Genomic DNA, 25848 nt, shown 5'->3' with positions numbered 1-25848 from the left:
ATTCAATAATCTGAACTACTGTAGTTTGGCAATGTCACAAGATTGCATTATGTAAACAAACACTTTTGAAACTGTCTACAAAATGTTAACAGTCTAACTCCTGTCCAGCGGTGGAAATGGCCATGTTTTGCTTTTTTATTTTAAATTTCTTTTTTTTTTATTTACTCATTGTACATTTTCAAATTATGTTACTTTTTTATAGATAGATAGATAACTTTACTAATCCCCGAGGGGAAATTTGGTCATCAAAGCAGCAGGACATTCAGTACAAACACAATAAAAATATAAGGGCAAATATAGAGGCAATAAGAAACAATAAAGTACTGTATACAATATGCAACAAAAACAATAGAATAGAACATTCCTAACAATAGAATACTATTATTTCCCTTCTTTGGTTAAATTACAACCTTATGCCTCGAAAAAATGTAATTGTATGTCATTTTCAATTCTATATGGACTGATTTTAATTATGACCCAATATATCTTCCATACAGAGGAGTCTCTGAAACTGACACTGCAACTGTTAATTTCTGAACAACCGTTTCTGATTTAATTTGGGAACACGCTCATATTTATAGCTAAGCAATCAGCGGACTAAAGGTTACATTTTTATCACTAACTCTAATAATGTTTGTGCAGTACTCTGTAACACACATGAGGTGGATGTGGAAACGAGTGATGAACTACGAGCTTGTCAGTCTGTGCATTCCTCTGCCTCACTAGTTGTTTGGAGACTGCTCGAGCAACGAGTTGTCTGCACTGACTCTAGTGAGCACTGACTCTAGTGAAGCTGGGACAGACTTTTTGGTTCATTGTCATCAGAGCAGATCTATGTGTGTGTTTGTGTGCAAGCTGAGAGAGCTGCCCCTCCCCCTCACAGCGCTCAGATGACAGGCATGAGAGACATCTCTCTTATGGGTTGGGAGTAGCAACAATACAGCATAAACAGCATAAAAATATTAAATATATTCAAAATCTGAAGGCCCTTGGCTTTTGCTTGTGTGGCTCTGCTCGACAGAGAGAATCGTCACTAGCATCATTTGTTTGTATCTGCCTAAATGGATAGGTTACTATCTGCAGTAGAAAATAAAAGGTAAAGGTACCAGAAGCGAGTTGAGTTGAGTGAAGCTGTACCATGGAGTGGAAAAGAAGCTTTAGAGTTGGAAGAACCCGGGGGGTCAGGGCCTCTCTGGCAGGATAAAATGAGCCTGTCTGATATTCAGACTGAACTCGCGAAAATACAGAGATCAGAACTGCTTTTCAAGAGATTTACACCAGATGAGGTCTAAGACTTAAGGCATTTTGACTACACCTTGTAGTAGACCTGTTATTTTATAACCTGTTAAATGGTTTAAGTTATTCTGTCCTCTCTCCATCTCTCCTCTTCTATCATCCACAGTCACTCTCTGAACCCAGTCTTATCATGCATCTATTTGTATGACGCAGTCTCAATAATAACCTATAGTTTTTATCAGAATACATACAAGCTTTGCCGTAAGTGTATCCGTGTAATCCTTGCTGAACCACAATAGGAGCAGGCATGTTTCATGTTTTCTGTACAAAAATAATCCTTGCTTTCTGCATCCTATCCTATCCTCTCACTCATACTCTTTTCTATTCCTTTGTTGTTTTCTTGCTGCAAATCAGCGCACAGACAACTTGGACTGCTTGGACTGAGTCATTCCTATGTCATGTCTCGCGTGTGTGGTGTGTGACCCCTGTCGCTGATCAGTCATGTAGTGTGCAAAGCACAATGACTGCAAGACTCCTGATTACAGGGCCGCAAGTTGTGTAGTGTGAACAGGACAGCGATCTGAAAACTTTGAAAGTCATTGTCTGACCAAGGCATTACGGTACGTGCAATAGACAGAAACTGTCTCAATCATAGCTACCATGGCTATACCCTTTAAGTTCCTATGGGCTGAGCTTATTATGATCATCATACTGTATCATCAGGATTGTTTTTCAGACTTCAGGAATTCCCTCCAGGGACATACACTAGCCACATTTCCTTCCAAATGTGTTGCAAATTTTAAATCGTTTCGACTATCTGCTAAAGAAAATGTGAGTAAATGCTTGTTTTCTTCCAATACCATTATGTGATGTGTTAGTTCATTAAGATAAGCAGTAGATGGTGCTGATACTCCTGTAGCAACTAACTAAATAACTAATACACAACTTTACTGCTTTAACTTACAACTCTGAAGTAAACACTGATTACACTGTGTAATCGCGGCAAAAAAAAAAAAAAAAAGATCCCAGTTTGGTACAGTTTAGTTCCCTATAAACCTCGCTTTCACGACACTGTTCAGCCTTCGCTGGATTTTTCCCACAGAAATGAGGGTTGCATTATGGCACAAAGGAAGCTTGTCTGCCATAGCTCAACCAAAACAGGAAGAAGCATTGTTTTCCCTTGTCACTGTCCCCAGGTAATAGTGGAGCAACTGGAATAACTGGAAAAGCTACACTGCAAAATAAAATGAACCCTGCTGATGGAGGAGGCAAAGAAGGTGAAGAAGGAGAGTGATAGAAATTGAGGTAAAACAATAGTGAACAGACGGGCATTCACTTGATGGAGAACGCTCCGGTGTTGTGTCAAAGCCTGTTCGCCCGTTAATATGTATTTCCTCTTACCAGCGGGACTAAAGATGGTTCAGAACCGTCATTCTCTCTGCTAGATCAGCAATTAACAAAACCTGCCTACTTATTAATACAACTGAGTGTGTTACGCTGCCTTTTCACAGCACCGAAATCAGGGTTTCTAGGCCAAACTGGGATTCTTATGGTTGTTTTTGCTTTGGACAGTAGCCACGCTGCTAGCGGTAGCCATGTTGCTAACGCTGTGTTTGTGACAGCAGCACCAACAGAGGAAACACTGGGGGGGGGGTTGAAAAGTTGTCTGTTTTCACCTTCCAACGGTGAAAAATATAACATTTCTGTTTGTATCGTATTAAAGTGAAGAAGCTCTGTGTGGAGTGATGAGGAGACTAGTTTTAACCTGCCTCTATTTTTCATTGTTTTAGCAGAGCAGAAGTTTGAGTCTGAGCAAAAACAGCTAATCAGTCATGAGAGTTAAATGTTCACTCCGTCAGAAATTACTCAGAAAAGGTGTTTCCATCGTACATTAAGCCATTAAGCGTTTAACTGTTTGTTGAAAAGGCAAAACCAACCAATTTTATTTTTCCATTTTCTGATTTTCCTTTTTACATCAACCTTTTTAATGCGATACTTAAAAATGTCCACAGTATGTCGATGGAAACATGGCTACTGAAGACATTGTGCTGTTCTTATAACCGTTTTCACAGGCTTTTGTGCTCCACACCGGAGCCCCCCAGGGCTGTATGCTCAGCCCCCTCCTGACTGCACTCCTAGACATCAAGAGAATTTTATTCTCTAAGTATGTGGACGATACCACCATCATCTGTCTCATTATCAACAACAATCACAGTACATATCAGGATGAAATCAACAATTGATCTTGCAGAGTGGTGCACAGAGAACAATCTACTGCTCAACATCGGCAAAACCAAGCTGATTGTTGATTTTAGAAAAAAGGAGGCAAGACACACACCCCTGTCTACATCATTGGAGCTGAGATGGAGCAGGTGAACAGTTTTAGGTTCCTGGGAATCATCATCGCAGAGATCATACATCACAACCCTGGTAAACAAAAAACACAGAAAAGGCTCTACTTCTTAACGAACATTAAGAGGGTCGAATTCTACTGCTAAGTTCATGTCAACTTTTACAGAGGAGCAATAGAAAGCATCCTGACTGGACACATGTCAAACTGGCATGGTTCATCATAGCCCAGGACAGGAAGGCTCTACAGCGGATGATTAAAACCGCCCAAAACATCACTGGTACCATCTACAAAGCAACAGTGAAGTGAGACGTCTGCACAAAGCCCAAAGATACTAAAAGACAACAGCCACCCAGCCACAGTCTGTTCACCCTGCTGCCGTCTGACAACAGATACAGAAGTATCTGTTGCTGTACCACCAGACTACTACTCCTGAACTCATCCTCAACACTCCACCATAAAAATAAGTTTATTTGTATAGCATAAAGGGACTACAACTTGCAGTGTGTTGTGCAACCCAGTGTTGTAGAAGGACAGTTAAATGAACCTTGAACCTGCTGAGTGCTCCCTTCATTTTTAAAGGTATGTGATTTCTTACTTTTGTTATCTTGCATTTCAAACATATAGCATTATATTATGACCGGTAACAAACAACTGCCACAAACTGCAGAGACTCATAATACAATAAAACTTCTGCAGCAGAACAACGAAAACATATGTGTCTAGTCTGTCCTCCCTCCCCTGCTGTGAATTCCTGGTAATAATTTCAGACCTAAGCTGACAGACAGACACAATATCAAAGGATAAATGGAATGCAATGTTTTACTATTATATGTATCTTCCAAGTATTACTGGAGGACGTTTGCTTTGATCCCTCCAAACTTTCTTCAAATCCCTTTCATTACTTGAGCATTTGAGCATGCATACTTCAGACAGGGTTTGGGTGATAAAGGGTTAACTCAGGATGTTTTGGAAGGTCGTAGGGCCCACTGGGGGGCCACTGCTGGGAGACGCTGTCTCTCTGGCTTATTAGCCCTACATCAAGATTACTGCAGACAGGAGGGTAGGACAGGACAACAGATTGAGGCCTGACAATCTCTTTATACCATACAGAGAAAATATCATTAGAGGAGAGGTCAGCTGGTTGTCTGAACTACAAGTATTCTCATGTTGGCCTTAGAGATTTAGCTTAACATCCACCTATTTTATTGGAAGCAAAGTATGGTACAGTGTTGCAGACTCCGGTTATGCATGGATGACATCTCAGTAAAAGCTGGAGCAAAACAAAGACACTCACACACATAGGTAGTGAGGAAGGCTCCAGTTGGCGTGTAAATCACTTTATTGTGCTAATCAGGTATTAGAGACGGCCGGAGCAATTAGTGAAGCCACAACAGAGATTTGTTTTGGCGAGCCGCTGTCAGGCAACGGCATTTCTTTCTCAATGAGAAACCTCAGGGATTTGGGCCTGTATCTAGTGCTGCTTCTCTTTAAGATACTTGAACAAGCCAGAATCCTCTTACGGGGACTCCCACTATCCACACTAATTCCCCATTGGGGAGATGAACCATGCTACTGTAGTTATCAGAACCTCTTGTCATGGCTTTAACTGTCAGACTGTCAGATAGTGAAACTTATTTTTCCATTTAACCTGTAATTGCAAAGGAAGGCTTTGGTAAGTAGCATGCCCCTGTTAAGCGACAGTCATTCAGTCAAGTGGCAGTCCCGGCTGTGGACGACCCAGTGTGTATAGATGTAAAACAAGTGCCTGGTGTAAAGATCAAATAAAATGTCAAATAATTTCAGTTTACTGATAGTCGTGGTCCCCAGAGGAGGGTGCCTGTAATGGCTTTGGTGCACCTCTCTGACCTTTCCTGTAGACACACTCTTATGTCAAGCACTTGACAAGGTTCCCCGAAAAACCTATAGGCCACATTTCTCTTCAATTTTCATTTGACTTTTCGTGTTCCAGCTTAAAGTCAAAGACTCCACTTGAACACAAGATATTTCAAACCTAATAGTATTGAAATATTTTATACAATAGTACATGGTACAAGGGGATTTATTCATCAGTATACAACACAGGGTTGCATAACGAAATGAAAGTCTGTAAACTCCTTCATGCTACACAAATTACAGAACATATATACGGTTATTTACACGCAAATATTCACAAACACGTAGTGCATCTTTTGATTTTTTGAGTCCACCTCTCCTCGTCCACCTGTAGTCCTCCACTCTGTCGGCTCAGAACACGTTCTATCGGTCAAGTGTACCAGCTTGATCTGAGTGTTGTGGTGGAGACACGTCTCTGATTTCACTTTATTTTGTCCATTTCCTTTTCCCAAGACCAGACATTAGCCAGGAGCAGCCTTAAACCAAGCTGAATTAGCATGGCTCTTATTCTGAGTCTAGCATGGCTCTTATTCCAACTCTCTTCCTCCCTGGTCCAAACAGTCAGGTTGGATGGTCAAAAGATGCCGCAGGCTGTGATGGTCTCACAGTTCTAATTCTATTAGGGTACTAATTAATAAGTCTTGATTCAAAATACCCGCTTTCTTGATGACAGAATTTCATCATCAGTATCAGCCTCAGATCTTTACATCTTTCATTTGTTAGTATGTATTTGTCAAAAGTTTTTATAACGTCCGTTCTTTCAGGTGTAATAATGCAACACTGAACTGTTCTGGACATGTGAACACAATGTGAGTAATGGTGGATTGGTGGTTGTTAAATGGAGTTTGAATGCTTTCCCATCTGAGCCTAAGCAGCATTCTTTGTTGGCAGAGTTTAAGGGGGTGATGGGGTGAAGTTAAGGTTCACAAGGCAATTGGAGTTCTTTTGAGATGGCATTGTTGTGGAGTGCCATACAGGAATGGATCTTAAGTTGTGCAGGGGGCGTGGGGGAGGGAGAGAGAGAGAGAGAGAGAGAGAAAGAAAGTGAGGGAGAGAGAATGAGATGGAGGACCCACAGCAAATCTTTATAAGGAAACCCATAAATTATAAACAACATTGTGTGTGTGTGTGTGTGTGTGTGTGTGTGTGTGTGGAAAACACAGAACTAGAAGCATCTCACTGTCATACATTGCATATGTCTGATATTTCTTAAAATGTTCACAAATCAATCTTGTCAGAGTGTTACTCTGCCTGTATGCTGTTGTGGTCAGAGTGTTAATGCTGCACCTCAGTGAGCAATAACTGACTGCTGTAAACATCTTTTACTATTCAATAGCAGAATTAGCATTAGCAGACAGCTGCAGCTCTTCCCACTGCTTGTTATATACCACCAACAGTGTTTCCTCTTTAACTGCCTTGAGCCAGTGGAAACTTGAACAAACAATGGTACAGACATGTGCATTGTTCTTCTTAGCGATTACACACAATATACACAGATTGTGAACATTTTTATCATAATTCAAAACACACATGGTTCACCCTTTATTTGGTATTAATTATGATGAATTATGATTGCATGTCTGCTCTTGTTTGAGGTTATTTCTGTCAAGTTTAGGTTGTTTTGTCCAAATTTTGTTGTTTTGATCAGGTTGTTCCTTAATGTAAATGGTCCGTTCACAAATGATAAAAACAAATAAAAAATGTTTTAAGATGAAAGGCTAGTGTCATTATGAACATATTTAACAAAATTCCATGAAAAGACCAAAACCAGATGCAAATCTTGTAAAGTAAAAAAGTAAATCTTTCAAAACAGGCATTGTTTCATTCTTTAGAAGAAAAAACAGAGTGAGACTATTTTCAGTTCATTTGGTGCTCCAGTGAGTATGGGTGTCACCAGGACGGTGTATTCTTATTCTTCCTGTTGCACTGTATTAGCATACAGTGCAGGTATAAAGCGGGCGAGACAGTTAACACCCTGTTGGTGGCTGTAATTTTCCATGTGTGAAGTTTATAACTGCTTTGACTGTATTGTGTATTGTAAGCATGTTTGTTAACCCTCACAACAGATCCCCAGACCACTAAGCTGTAAATACTGATTTAGAGGGACAGATTGGCTTCTTGTCTGTTAATCCAGACAGTATTTGTTTATACAGATGATGACCCCCTGTCATGGTTTGTCTGCACCCTGGATGAAACTGGATTTATCAGTCTAACTGCTCTCAAATGAATACTCGAGGATGGAACAGTCATCCAAGTGGTCAAGTGATGAGGACATGCACACCTAATTTATCCCTCTATCACCTGCAGATCATTAGATTATCCTGGTTATTTCAATAATGATTTATTCTGCCAGTGGGAGTGAGATGCTAGCTCTTGTTTTTAATACAGTATCACTTGTGATACGTATCTTAAAGGTTAAATGTGTACGATTTTTAGTTGAGAACATGAAGAAGATTGAGAGGTAACTAAAATTATCAAGAAGATGAAGTGAAGAAACAGCAGTTTTGACATCTATGTATATTTTTGGAGAGACATCTACTGACATTAGCTTGCTAATCAGCTAGCCCCTCCAATCCTGGTCAAAAGCTCATGTGCTAGCGGTGTAAGCACCACCACTCCCCTAGTGCTCCAAGCTCCCAGTCATAGATGCTAGCTGCACAGCTAACTGAGCTAAGTAGCTAACGCCACCTACAGATAGCATCAGTTAGCGGTTATTGTGGTTATATGCTGCTGAATTCGGACTCCAATTCTTACATATTGCACCTTTAAATAGTATTCTGATTATTAAAGACGTCTGTCAAGCAATTTAAAAAACAACAACATTGGAAACCATTTTAATCAATGATTCAATGGAAAGACTTATTTTTGTGGAACAACCATTTAAGATGGTTTTCTGGAGTGAAGTAGGCCTCGACTGTTCATTTAGCATCAGCACTGTGTTTCATGTTATAAGAAAAATACACAGAGTTGGTGATATTGAAGTCCTCCACGTGATTTCAAATGCTGCACTGTAAGTGGAGGTGACTTTTTATTGAGGGCTAAAAAAGGTTTCTCTTTGTCTCTTTTACAGTTGAATTCCAGTGTTTCTGTATAGTGCTGTGGTGTCTGTGTGTGGTTCCCCACAATAAATCACTTCTGCCCACACAGAGAGCGTGGCTAGTTTTCACCGCCATAAACTGCACAATAATTTTGGTCTGTAGGACTAAGACCAGGAGGATATAATGGAAGTGCAGGGTGAGCAAAACAACAGGAAACCCAGTCCACGTATAGTCTTACAGGTCGTAGGGGTCCCTGCATAGACCCCCCAATGAATAGGAGATGTGGCTGGTCATTAAGAGGTCTGGAAGCAGGCTAATAGAGTACTGCAGGGATGACGTATTTTACAATTGGATTTTGAATCACTGCAGACACTAAGCTCTGTATCATCACAAGATTATGATACTTACACGTTTTGTTCAAGCTTCACAGATTAACACCACTTTTGTGATTTTCGAAGCATAAATGAAATCACCTGAAGTAAAAAGCTAACTTTAGGCTATAACTTTAGAACTTTATCGATTATAGATTACTTCAACGTCACCACCACTACACATACTATACACACTTTCCTTTAAATTTACCAATCTAATGGGGTGCCCCAGTAGCTCAGTTGGTAGAGCAGGCGTCCTGTGCTCAGAGGCCCCGTCTTTGCTGTAGTGGCCCAGGGCTCAAGCCCGATCCATGGCCCCTCGCTGCATGTCATCCCCCCTCTCCCTCATCCCACCTCCCGTCAATTATCAGTAAAGCCATGAAAAGGTAAAAAAATACATTTAATTTTTTTTACCAATGTACAAGTTGGAAAGTTAGAGTTAGAATAGTTTGCAACTAAATCTAATCCACTTTTACAGATGGACTAGTGAGTAGATAAGTCTCTGTGTTCAGCTAAATGATGTTTAATGTCCCAGACAGGTTCTGTTGTCTCATTTAGACACTTGTTAGCAACTGCTGTTTTTAATAAACATTTCATAATTCAAACGTGGGGTATTAACGGATGTATTTTTTGTCGTAGAGAAAAATGTTCAAACCTCTAGTGTTAACCATAGACCTTATTTTAGGTATATAACTGAAAACTCATTCAAAAAAACATTTGACTCCAATACGAGGGACTGGAGGTACAAAATGCTAACTTGTTTCCAGGTTTTAGGACTCATTCTTGCAGCACTCCATACACTGCTTGCAATGGAAATGTGCGCTGCATATTATGATGTCTCATGTAAGATAATGAAAAGTGGGAATAATAGATCTAAAGTAAGATCAAATCAATGAATTATTATTCTTTGAAATTCGGGGAAAACATGGCAGCACAGTATACTGTATATTAAACCTCACTTTCCCTGACAGAAAGACAGACCTCCAGAAAAACAGGGACTGTAAACATCGTCAGGCCTGCTCTGTGGCAGAGCAGGCTGAGACTCCCTGTCAGCCTGCTGTCTATTTTTCTATTGTGTGGAAGCTTTAATGAAAGCGGCAGCCAGTCACTGAGGAATGTGTAGCTGTGACTCACTACTTAACGCATTTGCATGTCGCTTGTTGAAGGCGCTGAAGTGAGGAGGCCTGTCTCTTCCTCCCCTTCCCCCCACAGTGTGTTTAATTAAACTTTTTTGTTGGTGCGAGCGCAGCAGGTTGGAGTAAACCCTGATGCTTGGCTCGGGGGGCGGTTGGGGGTGGGACTGTGTGTGGGAGTGGGGTTGAGTAAGGCATTCATCTGCCATAGGCCTCCGCCAACCAGAAAGGTGCTGCTAAAGCTCCCCCCAACTCTATTAAGGTGGGGGTGTAAGTTGAGCGGACTGGGGAGCAGAAATCCATCGATCCAAAACTTACTGGTAACAATCCTGTCCAGACTTTGCTCAGTGCAAACTTGTCAGTGGGTGACAGTTGTGAGTTCACATTTTACAAGTGTAAATTTCACAATTGAAATAAAATACCAATGTTAATAACTGAAGTTATTAGGTCTGAAATTCACCCAAACAGACCAAATGCTACAAAAATAATCATTTAGGAAATTCTAAGCAACAGCTTCCTCTCACACTTACTGGCTCTGTCTCTGTCTTGTTAGACAACAGCACTGGTTACCAGTGTGATGTTTTATATACACGCCAAGCAGCACTTTCTTAACAATAGCATAACATGGCACGTTTAGAGCTCCACTGTCAAGTTAGCAATAAAACGTAATGAACATCATCAATGAGACTTTTAGAATAAAACTTTCTGACAAACAGTTCACTGACTATGACTGCATGACTTATTATGACTTCTGGTCTCATAATGTAACTTGCATAAGTGATGTGTCTCATGAAACAGAAGTTACATTATTCATAGATGCTAACTTACTTACATACATAAATGAACAAAGTCAGTCCAGAATTATAAGCAGTTGTCCCAAATCCTGAACCTGTCCTAATTGTCCCGAAAAGTTTGGATTATATATTATATTATATTATATTATATTTGGATTTATAGCTGCAGTGGCTACAGCAGTTCATGATCACAGTCATCCTACAGGAGTTATGGTTGTTGTTCAGTACATCTGTACAGTAGAGCCACAATAAGAACAATTTGTATTTGAGTATTTTATTTTATCAAACACTATGTGTTATGGAAAATGATTTACACAGTACATACGACATATTCCTAGTCTGGATGATATGCTACAAATTTGAGGTGAATGAAACTTGGTACAAAGTTTCAGCCATAACTGAATGATGTATTTTGCATCATATCTCCTGAACCATAACACACAAAAGTTGATGTCTACCCCTCGAATTATTTTATTCCTTGTGCTTTTTGTTCCGAATAACAGACAGCTGAATTCATGGTTAAAAATGAATGTTTGGACTCTCATTTTCACTGCTACCATGACCACGTGACCACGGCCACCCCCAACTCCTCTATCCGTTCTCATCTGGACACCTTAGGTGTCGTCAACCTACACTCCCAATGCGTCAGTATTGACATTTTTAAAAATTTGCTTGTGTACCACCTCATGGAAGGTCAGAGAAGCAAAAAGAATCTGAATGACAGTTACCCTTAATGAAATAAGAATATATCTACATTTCTTTTGTTAAGGAAGGTTAACATTTAAGTTAATTTAAGTCATCTGGATACATTTATTATACTTTGAAATATAAATAAATACAAATGGAAACACAGTCAAACAAAATGACATTTCTAGGTAGGCCATGGCACAGGGAATAAATAAGATACAGGACAAGTTATTAAGTAAAACAAAGCATGTTGAATGTGAGAGGCACCCTGACCTTTCATTCAATTTGTAATTCAATTTCTAAAAGGAAACACATTTTAAAAATGTTTTATTTATTATTTATTATTATCTATTATGTCCAGAATATTGATTGTTGTTAAAATGAAAATGTAATTGAAAGTGAAGCAATCCCTGCTCAAGCTTCTAGATTGTGAGGATGCTGGACGTTATGTTTTCACCTGTGTCCGTTTGTTGGTTGGTTTGTGAGCAGGATTACACAAAATTACCCTAAATAACAGATTTCCACAAAATTTGGATTGAGGATATTTCTCAGTCCAGAAGTAACTTTTGGTGCTGATCTGACTACAGGAACAGATCTTGGAAATTTTTTCACACTAACATTGTGAGATATGGTGTTTTTCAACATTTTCATGAATTTCTCTGGGAATAATGTACGGATCTTGATGAAAAAATCAGGTGTATTTAGGTGGCTGGTATCTATGATTGAGTGCAATTTGATGCAGATCCTAGATTTGGTTATCTTAAATTATGGTTAAGCAATTATGGGTCGTTTAAAATTTAGAGGGATACAGGGCTCATAAGTTTGATATTGGATCAGGCTTGATTGAATTAAAGGGGACTGTTGGGCCTTGGTGGAGGTATGCGCTCTACTGAGTGCCATTCTATTGTATCATATGTGATAGTTAATTGAACAGTATCTTTCTGTTTCCATACAATTTGGAAAATAATCAGTAGTTCAATCAATCATGAAAAGTTACAGCCCTAAAAATGTTCATGTGTCAGATTTTGAAACCTGGGATGACTGTGTTTGATTTGAGTCCATCTGGATTAAAATGCAGACAAACACACACACACACACACACACACACACACACACACACACACACACACACAGAACACACAGTGGTTGAATCCAGTCCAGTCCAGTATTCCAGCTCAGGTTTTCCTCGCCTCACTCTCTGCTGGGGTGATTACTCTGCTGTGCTCAAGTCTGGCTTGGTCCCCCTGAGAGACTCACACACACTCCAAAACACAGGCTGACACACAATCAGACCCAGTGGTCAGGCATGGAGGTGCTGGAGCTCAGGGTCAGCAGCTAAGTTGAAGCAGCGTGGATGGAGCGCTGCAGTGTGCTGGATGGAGAACCTGTGGAGTGACAGTATTGTTCTACACTGACTGGAAACCTCAGCAGCCTGTTCCACCATGGAGTTTGGAAGACTTTGGTCCAGATATCAGAGGACGCTGCTCATCACCATGATGATGTTCAAACTGGGTAAGGCTCCATGTGCAGTTTACTGCTCCCATAGCAATGTAAACACACTCTGCCATACATCAGCGAAGGAACTTTTATTTTTTCCCATCCACATTTGTAGTATGTAGCCCTGCTTGTCTAGTATTAATGTACAAGTATGAATGTACAATATGATCTTATTGATATCTGTGTTTGGAGGAGCCATGCAATGAAATATAGGGAACATAAAGTCAATGTTCATCTCTAATTAATAAGCTCTAATTAGTATTGGATCTTTTAGTTAGTTCACAGGAGGTCAGCTGAAGACGCAGAAACATTACATTTCTTAACAAGCAATCCCACAGTTGCACATGGTGAATAATACACAAGTAATAAATAAATTAAGTATCAGTTTACAAGTTCTTTCAAGCACAGTTCAAGTAAAATTGTTAGGAAATTATAGAGCTACTAGTCACTAATGTTTTTCATATCTCACTTTTGTGTTTTTCTCTTATTTATTATTTTGATCAAATGTTTCTCTTTCATTTCTTTGCTTTCTTTCTTATATGAATTATACTGTAATCATGGCAGTGTCAGTAGCTTTGATCTAGGTGATGTATATAAGTCATTTATGCAGTGATCGCTACAGATTTCTGTGTTTTTATGTGTACAAATGACCAAATATGACTTTAGTGTTTACAGCTCCCTTATTCAAAACAGACAATTACCTAATTTAACAAGATCTGAATAGTTGGTTTTCTTATAACTCCCTCATGTGTGATGAATCTACAGCTGGCGCAGCACCAGTTCTAGGGAGTGTCTGAGTGTGTGTGTGTGTGTGAGTGTGTAGGGGGTGGGGGGGTATGTCTTAGTCAACCCCATCACCTATTGAAACCCTGTTGACCCATTTTTCCCGCGACCTTCATTTGTGTAGAGCGTCTGAAGCTTGTTTAAATGGTGACGGAGCAGAGGCAGGGATTGGCTACGGGTGGCATTGCTTAAGATCACCATGGTAACGAGCTGAGCGTCCGGCTGCACTGCTGCACAGCTTTTTTGTCTCGGCTTTGAATGGAGGGAGCGGTGGGTATTAAGGAGCATGGCAAGAGACCCGGCACCCTGAGGTCCTAAGGAAGGAAAGAAAAGTACAGCAGCTGAAAACACAAACAGTTTATGTGATGATGTGAAGATGATGGTTACTGTAAGATGAAGAGTTTGTCTTGTAAGACTACTATATTTAAGACTTCCTTTTAAGGAAAAGTACAGAAAAAATACAAGCTTAGCATTTGCTGATCTGCTGCTTTTAAACAGCTTCAGACATTGCACAGGGGGAGCTGGGGTGTAAAAGGGCTGAAATATGTTAGCTTTAATAAAATCAAGCCTAAATAAGTTTTAGGAAAGAGGGAAAACACCAGCTAAACCATACTTTATCAGGGCTTCAGAGACAAGGGCATTCTAGGCTAACATTGTAAAACTATGACTAAGTCGAGGAGGATCGCATGTCAGAGCTGGAATCAGATGACCCAAAACATTTAAAAATATGTGGGTACAAGGGTGCAAATTAAGTGTACCTTATTTAAAAGTTATAAATGTTGTAATGAAGTATTTCACTTTTTATGGAAAAAAGTTTTGAAATCACCCAGAGCAGTCAGGTATTTACTCTGGATTCCAGAGAAAACACACATTGTTTTAATCTAGTCCAACGATTGTAATCTGCCAATTATTCTAAAGGTGCCTTTACCTTGTCCAAACAAAAGACACAGCATAGAAATGACCCAGCCTTTGCAGCAGCTCGAGCGGGAGACAAAAGGATGTGCGTCTGACTCAGTGTGTAACTGTGACTGATTCAGAGAGGATTTGTGCATTTTTTTGTATAAAGCAAAGCAGACACCTGCTGTGGAGCCTGAGGAACACAAAGCTGGACACAGGCAGAGCTGCCAGTGTCTTGTGGTGATTCAATAAAATTCCTCTGAGCTCAACTTGTGTATTAGCCAGGGGCTTCCCTTTCTATGTGATTCATAGCATTGCTGCTTCCTTTGCCCTGCAGCAAGAATCTCTGTTGACTTTGTGTTGCTGTTTTCATGACTTGGGTTAAACACTTTCTCTTGCTCTCCCCCTGCCTTCTACACCTGCCAAGAATCCTCATAAAAGAATGTCTTTATCTCACGGCATCATTTTAAGACGTGTACACACTTTTAAACAGTCTAAATCGTCTTATCAGCATAGAATATTTGAGTGTTACATAGTCTCACTGCCATCGACTCTATTTCAATTGAATGAATAGATATTTACTGCGCATGAGATGAGAACTAAGAGTCTTTGGCAATGAGGCAACGAGGTCCATTATATTTTAAGAGGGAGGGTGAAGCCATGAGAAGAATAGAAACACCCAATGGTTTCTACTGAAGAAGTCAATCTTTCAAACAGCGCACAAATACATAGTTTCATTTTTTTTTAAGTAAGGCTCAGTGATTCCTTAAAGCAGTGGATCACTGTAGTTAAAAGATCCACCAAAAACAGCAGATTAATCCACACTGGTGGTGTAGTGAGGACTTGTGGCAGCAGGATAGTGTTTGTGGGATTGAGTCAAAATAAAAGGCAGTGTTTGTTCATGGTACTGAAGGAACATGTAACTCAGTGCCACAGTGTGGCTAGTTATGTGTTTTTATGTGTAATTTTTCGGGACAACAGTGGAGCTCTAAAATATCTTGAACATCACTAATCTTGTTCTTTAAAAAGTGTAGAAGTGGTGTTAGCAGCATGCATCCTATCTACTGTGCAAGTCCAACATTATTGTTAAGCCACAATTTAATTTCTTACATATCTAACAAAACCACTAGTTTGCGTGTTTCTCCAATGTAAGGGTATTTTATTATAGTTTAGGTGTAAATTTGGCTCAGGGGTGTTCATAAAGTGGAAACAGACAGCTTTAGCCCTAGGCATTATTTGTTATTTGTTGGCGCTGCTTTCGCAAAGCTTCAGAGCGGCAATGAGCAACAGTTCAGGACAGTGTGAGTGAGTTTTTTCATTCATTTAGTCTAGAATGGAGATGTGAAAGCAGATAGAAATGGAGCCAGGCTTTTTTCAGTCATCCCTCACTTACCTGGGAAATGTTGTGCCCAGTGTTGGACAGAATAGCAAAGTAAAAGGCAAGGTGTCTAGGGAACCAATCTAAATGCTGATGATGTCATTATTCTGTAGCCATTACATTGTGCAATCAACATTTAGTTCATAATGATATGTTAAAACAAAATAATTGTGTAATGCCAGTTTAAATGTAAAATGATGTACAGCTTAAGTGCTTAAGCCTGACTCAAGAGTACGCCACTGCACCTCCTAAACATTAGCCTGCACACTAATAAAATAATAGGACAGAATAGGACACATGAACCATTTGGACAGAAAATAGAGATTCCAAAATGTGAGGGTATTGCTAACATTGTGCTTCTTTTGAACTAAGAGAACACCTCATTTATCACAGGGGCAACTCAATAAATGAAATAATCCGTGAGTCAACAAATATGTTGAATATAAAAAATAAAATAAAAAATTGCAGGTTGAAGCGCAGGTTTCAATATGAGTAAAAAACTGTAAAATCTAAAACTCTAATAACACCAAATATATGTTTATAGATGAAGAGCTTTAATTGACTTCATTTTTGAAAACCTGCAGAGACACTTAATATGACTCATCAAAGACGAATGAAACAAAAGTATTGACGTGAATGAACTCCCTGCTTCCCTTCAGAGGGAGTAATGACATGTCGAAACCCAACCCCCTCTAGAGGGACTCTGGAGAGCATCTGTGATTCGATCTTGACATCCTCCTACCTGCTAGCACCCTGCAGCTCTGCTCAGTGTTACTGTTGGGCTGAGATACTTGTACCACTCAGTGCCAGGATCAGCCCTGTCTGGCTATAACCAAGATCTATGAAGTACTAAGTAATGTGGGGGCTGGGCAGTGTGTAGGAGGAGCTGTTATCATCACTCTGGAATGTGTGAGGGGTTGATTGAGTTTGGATGGAGGGGTGAAGAGTGAGGAGACCCTCACTGTCTCTGTTAGCCCACAGGTCACAGCTAGCACAAGTTAACATGCATGGGTCTGACTGAGTTCAGCTCAACAGGCCAGTCATGTCAAAGATCCGAGGTCTCTTAAACAAGGGAGGTGAATCAAAAAAAAAATTACATGAAGTAAAAGATGATCTCAGTACAAGTGAGAGCCAAAAGAGGGAGGTAAAGGAGAGAGATGTAGAGACATGATGCAAGACAGGGGAAAAACACATCACAGTTTAGGTTGAGATAAAGAGAAAATAAAAGGGAAATCATACCTCCTTTACCATCAAACCTGGGTCAGTTAACACACCCTGCAGCATTTGGCAGACATTAACGTCCTCGACAGAAAAAGTATTCCTGTCTTCGTATAAGACAAAATACACAGTTTGTGATGGTATTGTCAAAAGTGTCACAAATTAAAGACACTGAGTAAGAGAAAAGTTCAAAGTGGATGTGAATGTCAGATTGTCAGTTCTGGAAGGTTACTGAAATGGTCGGACACTGCCCGGCGTGCCCGCTCTAATCTGAGGTTGTAAAGGTGTGTGTGGGGCAGTGTCTGTAGCTATTCAACCATCTGACAAGCACTTCTGACCGTATACTAAGGCTTTGTCCACAGGGGTGGCATCAACAAAAATGAAAAGCTCCATGACTAGCTTCAGTTAATTAATTCCTAATTCATTTTGTCTAAGTTTCAATGTATTCATTGATTTGAAATGGAAAACACTGTAGACTCTACAGATGGAAGCTAGACCTGTCTAAGTGTGGATTGAATCCAACAAGTACTTCTTTAAAAAACAAACCCATTTAGACTTTAGACATGCTTGAGAAAACATTTCCAGCCATCCTAAATTAACATTCTCAGGTCTCATCGCACTTCACTGCAACTCATTCTAACGCTGTAAGCATCAGCTAAGGTTATAAGCACGATGCTGGAACTTGTTACCAGCTTTCAAATTTAAACAGAGGAAGAACAAACAACACAGCACCTCTCAGAACTTATCAGGTATGGAAAGCATCAAGACAGAGGGAGGAGAAGTGAGAAGGATGTGATAGCAGATGTATGTGAGAGGAACTGGGGGTGTTAAAGTGGATGCAGGGGGAAATGAGGAATGTAGGTGTGGCAGGGAAGATATAAACACTACTGTTGTTACTGTTACATTGTTGTAATTGTTGTTGATGACTTGGTAGCAGAGGACCACATTGTTTGCCGTCTTCTTGAGGATTTTATCCTTCAATACCATGATTCAGTGCATTTCTAAGTGTGGGTGCTTGTGATGAAAAGAGACACGGGGGAAAGAAGGTGTCAGGAATGGCTTGGTTAACATCCATTTGTATTCTCTACCTTTAGCTTTGTTTATGCTCCATACAGTGTCCCTGGCTCAAGGGTGCACACAATAGTGTGTTTGTATGAAGCGCGTAGGCTCCACAACTCAATTTTTCAGACTAGCTCACTGCATGCACTGGACATATTTTTAAGATGGACGAGTTTAAAGGTTTTGTTCGTTTCGTTTTCAACAAGTGAACAATCAGTTCAAACAGGCATCTGAACATGACAGTAGTTCATTACAATATACTGTAACAGAACATGACTGCCATGAGTGCCCTGGTCTATCGCGTTCTTTTGGTAACACTTCGACCATGCCTTCTTACTACTTTACACAAGTTTGCTTGTACCCATCCTGTTTTTTTGGAGAGTTTCCAGGAATGTTAATCCTCAGCAGTGGGTTGCAGCAGCTATGCTTAAGTTTAAACTCAGCCTAGTTTGAATGCAATTTCTAACACGACAATTTAACAAGGGTTGCACCAACTGAAACAGTTCCAACATCGGCATAAGTTACAACTTAAACCTTACACCCACCCTGTCATTTTGAAAGATAGGTTAACTTCCGACGTCATTTTCTACGACAATATTTTGGTTAGTTGGACGTTACGTGACAGAAGTTCAGTTGTACCTTATGTCTCTGTGGTTTTAGTATCAAACTATTGTTTAGTGTGGATTTTACACTCTAACTTAAGACAGAACTTACGCATAGCTACGCATAGCAACGGACTGCTGAAGATCATGAATGTGTTCAGTGAGTTCTATGGGCACCAGGGGCCATTCTAGCATCAGACCTTTCGGGGTCCTGTGCTCCCACACATTACAAATTCTATTGATGAAGTGTTTTTTCCACTTCATTCAAACAGTTACAGTTTAACCACCATAACAATGTTCACCATCTGTCTATCTCCCCCTGTTTTTGTAGTGCTGGGATGAAATATAAGTGTTCTTGAGCACCCCTAAGAAGAGCTTAAAATCGCCTGTAACGGCCACTGAACTAGCGTGTTGATGAGATGGACAGACCATCTAAGTTCCACTTTAGGCAGAGCAAAGAGAAAATAAAAGTAAACTGTGCAGTTCACGTTTTGCATGAGTGTGATTAAGACAATTATTGCATTTCCCAGGTGTGTAATGTCACTACTGTTCAATACATTACAGTCCATTACATTCCAAGTCCCACACTGTGTACAAACAGTAGTGAGTGAACGTTCACTGACAACATTGACAGCTGCTAGCTTGGTCTTGTAATAAGTTTACTTTTAACACCATCTGCTGTGACCTTAAGTCCAGAGAAAAGAGGGGCTTGTTACTCTTCATCACCAGATTGGTTTCTAAGCACCACTACAGGTAAAAGGTCCAGGAAGCCCACTGTATAAGCCAGAGGGTAACACAGTTGAAGCTTACAGGGGTAGGACAGTTTACTGTGTTCTTCACACCATTTACAAATGCACTCTCTCACAGTTTTAGTCCTTTATGACAGGCTTTTAGACATTTATTTAGTATGTAGTGTTACCTTCATTATCAGGGACATGTTGGATCAATAGTAAAAGCCTAATCTGTGAGATTATCTGTATTTTTGCGATTAGCGACCACACTGCTTTGGTGTTTTAGTAGCACTTAACCTGGTTACATATCCTTTAAAAGGTGTACTGTGTTTTTTTCTTGAAATGCCTGCTCATACCAACTTCACTGCTCTTTCATATTTTAAAAAGACTAGGAATGTAACCAAATCCACATTAGACAACACAGAATTTTAATAAATGATAAATAACCAGACATTACAGGTTGTAACAAAACTGAATGTATCTAAAAAAAGATGGTCTTTACTTTAACCTGCATTTACTGACTGTTTTTCTTTTTTGTGTGTGTGGGAACACAGGATCAGCGTACCAAGCTGTAAACACAAGACTGACATATTATCACCAAATGAAATTTATATCACTTATGGTAGCACACAGTCTGGAGTTGCGTTTCTGGCCTAGAAGAATATTTGAATCTTAAGCTGCAAAATACTCATCAGCTAGTCACTTACTGCTGCAGGAAACATGTTCTAACTTCCAATTGGTCACGTGGCCTTAAGCTTCAGACTATGACAGTACCCCTTTAGCATCAGTTTTACACGAGAATGGCTCCATGGTCAAATTAGCGATGTTAATACAGTGTCCAGTTAGACTTTCAAAGTAAAACTTGACATATTATGACTTTTGGACTGTTAACTGCCTCAGTTTGGTTAGGTCTAGGAAAAGATCATGGTTTGGGTTATAATGAATTTATAATTTCAGTTATGTCACGTATTATACATTAGTTAAAAACAAGTCAACCTTGACTTTTGGTTTCACACGGGACTCTAACTGGAGTCTCCTGGGTGGTCCTCTCGTCGACCCACCAAACCATATTGACCGCCTGCATGATGTGGCCTTTCTTGCTGAAAGACACATTAAAGTTATGGGCTTCAAAATGAAAACAAGGTTTGAGAGATGCTTGACGGCTCCATGGAGCTGTGGGGATCTGCTGACATTAAGCATAGTCATTATATCCATTGTTCTATAAAAATATTGATCCTAGCACCTTTAAAGCTTCAAGCTGCTGTAAATGCTTTGAACTCAACCTTTGTGTGATAGTGGGGCATCACGGTGCTACCTGCATCACAATATGAGGCTTGAAATGTAACAGAACCAACAATTTCAGTATTAGACTTATTGAGCATAGACAAAGACACACGAAGGGCAAAATGACAAAACATGCATAATATACACAAACAAGATGTTAAATTGTATGATGCATGTACAATTTGTGAAATTAAGAATGCCAAAAAGTGAATATAAAACTTTAAAAATATTTTTCAGTTAGGTACTAACCCTTTTCATTTAGACATACTTTCTTTTTTTTGGCCTTTCATGGCTTTATTCTATAGGACAGTTTGAGAGATGACAGGAAATGGGATGAGAGAGGGAGGATGACATGCGGCAAAGGGCCGCAGGTGGCACTCGAACCCTGGGTTGCTGCAGTAAGGACAAAGTGTCTGTACATGGGATGAGTGGTCTACTGGGGCGCCCCAAACAAGACATACTTAATAGAAAAATGTTACCTATTGCTTCATTAATTGCAGTTTTGTCTTCTGTTCCAGGCCTACTGTGCACAGCTGCAGCAGACACGTGTTTGTCATCTCCCTGCAACAATGGTGCCACCTGTCTTGACCACATGGGGGACTATGTGTGCCTGTGCCCCAAAGGACCGGTGTGGTACATGGGCAAAAACTGTGATGAGTTGTATGATGCCTGTATTATGGAACCGTGCACAAACTGCACCAGCAAGCTTGGGACTGACGAGTTCATCTGCCACTGCCCAGACGGATTCACAGGGATCAACTGTACCCAGGATGTGGATGAATGTCGGAGCAACCCCTGCAAAGGCATCCAGTCCTATTGTGTCAATGGAGTCAATGGCTATTCCTGCCACTGCCCCCTTGGATTGGGAGGAGAGGACTGCAAGGATAACGTGACCATTTGTTCAGAAGGAACATGCCAGAATGGTGGCACCTGTGTGGACATCCCTGACACTGGGTACCACTGCCAGTGTGCTGCTGGGTACCAGGGGATGGAGTGTGAGGACAACATTGATGAATGCCAGTCCGAGCCTTGTCAGAATGGAGCCATCTGTAAAGACGGGGTTAATGCCTACCAGTGTTTCTGTGTGCCTGGATTTCAAGGCTACCACTGTGACTTGGACATTAACGAGTGTGCCTCCAGACCTTGTCAGAACAATGGCACATGTTTGGATGAGGTGGATCACTATATGTGTGACTGTGCACCAGGCTTCAAAGGTAAGACACTGTGTACAGTAAGTGAGAGTAACAACTGGCTGGCTTTTTGAAAGCAGAAATGTGTGTTATTGATCTGAGATTCTTGGCTAAAGAGCTGACTTTGACATATATGAATACATCTGACCAATTTCAGTTTCAACAATTCAGATTCTCCTTGAATGTTATTCATTTCAGGCTGAAAAAGCAACTAAACCAATCCAATTATGAAACACTAGCACTTAAATCAAAGCTGGATTAGCAAGAGAGTAAAAAGGGCAGCTGGCCTGGGGGCTTTAGACCCTCACGGTTCAATGTGTGGAAATAGGTTTGTGATAACTTGTTAATTTGACCTAATTAAAAAAACTTTTTTGGAGCTCATCCCTAAATAAATAAATGTTTAATCAAATCGGAAGTGTGTTCTTTCGTTTTCTGGAGGTGTTTTCTTCATCAGAAGTCATACGACGTACATATCTGTCATGTGTTTTAGTGTGTTGTCTTCAATACAACCAGCACAGCAGTCTGGCCCGAAAGCGAGATTCTGTTACGTAACGACCCTTCCGTCTTTTTTAGGTTCTTTGAGGTAATCAGGAAGTAGTGTGCCCTTTATATAGTGGATCAGAAAGGGTGCAGGTCAGTGTGGTGGATAAGTGTGTGGCAAATCTAATTCCCCTTTCACACTGGACAAAAAACCCACCAACACCTACTAACATCTGGCTTTTGTCTTTAATGTGAATGTGTGCAAATGGCATTTCTTCTGCATCATATGACTCTGTATACATGACTGTTTATCAGCTTCAGCTCTGATCAGTCATGATGGAAACAAGACCCAAGTGGATACATTCATTTTCACCCCTAGCCAGACGTGCTGCATGATCTGATTCCATCCGTCTCTGTTCAATCAGCACCTAAATATCATTCAGTCAGTGCTGAGTTTGAAAGATAGACTGAAGTAAAAGATACTAAAAAGTAACCATGGTTAGTGCCTTTCTTGTCACTAACTGAGCATCGTCAGCTACCTGTTTGGTACTGCGCATGTGCAACTTCCAACAGAGGTGAGAAAAGAAGTTTGATGTCTCACTCCTTGGCAACTTTGTTAAAAAATGATGTGTCAAATTCAAAATGTCTGAAACATCTTCTGGATGTAGTCTGGCAAACACCTATTTTTAGCAGGTTTACCCGTGTTTAAAAAACCTGCATAGACACGCTAACTTTGGCGTAAAAGTGGTATTCGTGTCATTCAGCTGTTCCCAACCATTCTGACAAAGCTTAATCAGCTTGGGACTCCTCACAGTTTGCATATTTACAGTATTAGTGCTGTTTGACCAGTTCAAACAAAGACTCAGTCCTCCTCTGAGGATCATTCTACTGGAAACATTTCATGAGACCTGAATGAATAAAATTGTCAAATAATAATAACCAATAAGAAGAGATAACAAAATTTGAAAGAAAAAAAAAAAAAACATGGTCAATGACCATCATCAGAGGTTTGCTAAATCATTCAGTGTCAGTGTCATTCAGTGGGGGACACAAAGGGACAGACATGAGGCACAGATACTGTCTGAGGTGGAAGGGAGGTGCATACCACAGGTGCTTTGAAGACAACAGAGAGTTAGTTACTGTAGTTCTCCCCCTCACCAACGCAGTCAGCAGTTGGAGCTGCAGCAATGGCTGTGACACACAATTATTATCACAATATCCATCATGATTACGCTCCCATAAATCTGCTTGGTGCTCCTTATTAAGCCAGAAATTGAAATCAAATGTTGATGTTTTTTTTAAATATCAGAGTGATAGTTGTTTCTACATCCATGGGTACATTACACACAGGAACTGCTAATTGTTAATTCAAGCATACTTTTAACTGTGCCAATTTGCCAAAATGTGAACAAATATGTGTGAAACAAAACAGGGCTCAAGTAGTAGCCCCCAGCTAATTCACTGACTCCATGCCAGCATTATACATCCTGTACAGGCTCCAAAATGCGTCCATGCTCTTTTTGGAGAAAGATTTGATTTATATGGTCATAGCACTACTTTTCTGTCGACCATGTTATTATCCAGTGTTTCTTTTAGCATTCAGTGATTTTAAATTTTTATCATTTTCAGGTAAAAAACAATCACACCTTTGAATGCAATGGGGCGTATAGATTCGCACAGTCAGCATAAACCATACTGCTTTATTTTTCTACCATTTCATGCCATTCACTATATGAAAAGAGGTGGCATGGCTGTGTTTAAGTAGCATTAGTCTATGTTGCTGTTTTCAATTGACAGCTGAACTCCCGGCAGCTCCAGTGTTACTGTGTTGTATCTGTATGTGTGCTGAGATAATTAGCTGTGTTGCCAATCTCATGCCTTGGCCCACTGCCATCCCTGCTCTGTCCCCTACAGGGATTAACTGCGAGGTGGAGATCGATGAGTGTGAGGTGCATCCCTGCCAGAATGGCGCCACCTGCCGAGACCATGTTGCCACATACACGTGTGAGTGCATGGCCGGTTTCCAGGGCCAAGACTGTGAGGTCAACATTGATGAATGTGCCAGCATGCCCTGTCTGAATGAGGGCACGTGCATAGACAGGGTCAACAGGTACACACACACACACACACACACACACACACACACACACACACACACAAAACACAGCACGTTTTCACTGTCTGTGCATACCCACAGATATAATATTAGTGTAGGAAGAATGGTAGTGATACATTCAGTGTATGGTCTGTAGTAAATGGCAGCTGATGAACAGACCACTTATATTTCAACAAGTGAATGAAGTAAAGAAAATGTTTATTACAGCAGATGATGCAGTAATTGAGTGTTGTCCCTGTAGAGTCTAAAGCACCAAAAGTCTTTTGTGATGGAGGGGTGTCTGTCCTGAGCTGCTGCAAGATAAATCCCCCCATGGAGTCCAGACACTGGTGGTGGTGGTGGTGGTTAATGACACTTCTGAGATCAGAAGGCTGATGAGATGTCTGAATATGAATATGCAAATGTTGGTGGAATACAATCAGATCCCCAATTGTAATTAAGGTCAGACCTATACACTGTGTCAGACTGGTGGTTGTAAGAGATTGTTTTTTATATCATATGCGTACCCAATTCATATTTCTATATGACTTTTACTGTACTCTGTATTGGTCTGTATATTTCCCTCTCAGTTTGAGCCTGGTAAGACTGATGTGTCATCCAGCAGTGTGCTGGGTCAGCCTGGGGCTGCATGGCAGACATTAAAGTTGACCAGGGATAGAATTAATCCACTTAGTGTCAGTCTTTGTGATGAGTCATTAGATGGCTGGGGGTGGAGAGAATACCTGGTCGTAACACAGATTGGAACAGCAGGGATTGAGGATGACCAGGAATGAATCATGTTAAGTTTTCTTAGGAACAAGACAGCTGATGTGAAATGGTCCAGAACTCAGGACTGAGTGATTGTTTTAAGTGCCCTTTCAAAATGTCAGCTCCAATAATGAACAACTGCCTACAGTGCAGTTTTTACTTTTGTTGTGTGAATGTGTTGAAATAATGCTGTTTTTATGTGTTGTCTTATTTCTGTTGAGGTTTTAGGATTTATTCCATCCTTGTTAATCACTTTCTTTGCAGAGTGCAGCAACACTTCGATTAGTTAATTGAATATCTCTTTGAATGTGTTTGTTTGTAAATACTAAATCATATTCAAATATTCATATCCAGACTTGTG

General features: G+C 40.3%; 1 protein-coding gene across 1 annotated transcript in view; it reads left to right on the top strand.

Annotated features, from left to right (window-relative positions):
* The first annotated feature begins 12788 nt into the window (after window positions 1-12788).
* The window catches only part of crb2b (crumbs cell polarity complex component 2b), a 33565-nt gene continuing 20505 nt past the window's right edge, over window positions 12789-25848 (top strand). The window contains exons 1-3 of the mRNA XM_084361092.1: window positions 12789-13017; window positions 21473-22168; window positions 24539-24734. Of these exons, the coding sequence (XP_084217218.1) occupies window positions 12948-13017; window positions 21473-22168; window positions 24539-24734 (962 nt within the window). The 5' untranslated portion in view covers window positions 12789-12947. The remainder of the gene's footprint in view (window positions 13018-21472; window positions 22169-24538; window positions 24735-25848) is intronic.

The sequence above is a fragment of the Pagrus pagrus genome (genome assembly GCF_965226575.1).
Source record: "Pagrus pagrus genome assembly, chromosome: 8".
NCBI classification, from domain to species: domain Eukaryota; kingdom Metazoa; phylum Chordata; class Actinopteri; order Spariformes; family Sparidae; genus Pagrus; species Pagrus pagrus.
This window is presented reverse-complemented; position numbering and strand designations above follow the sequence as displayed.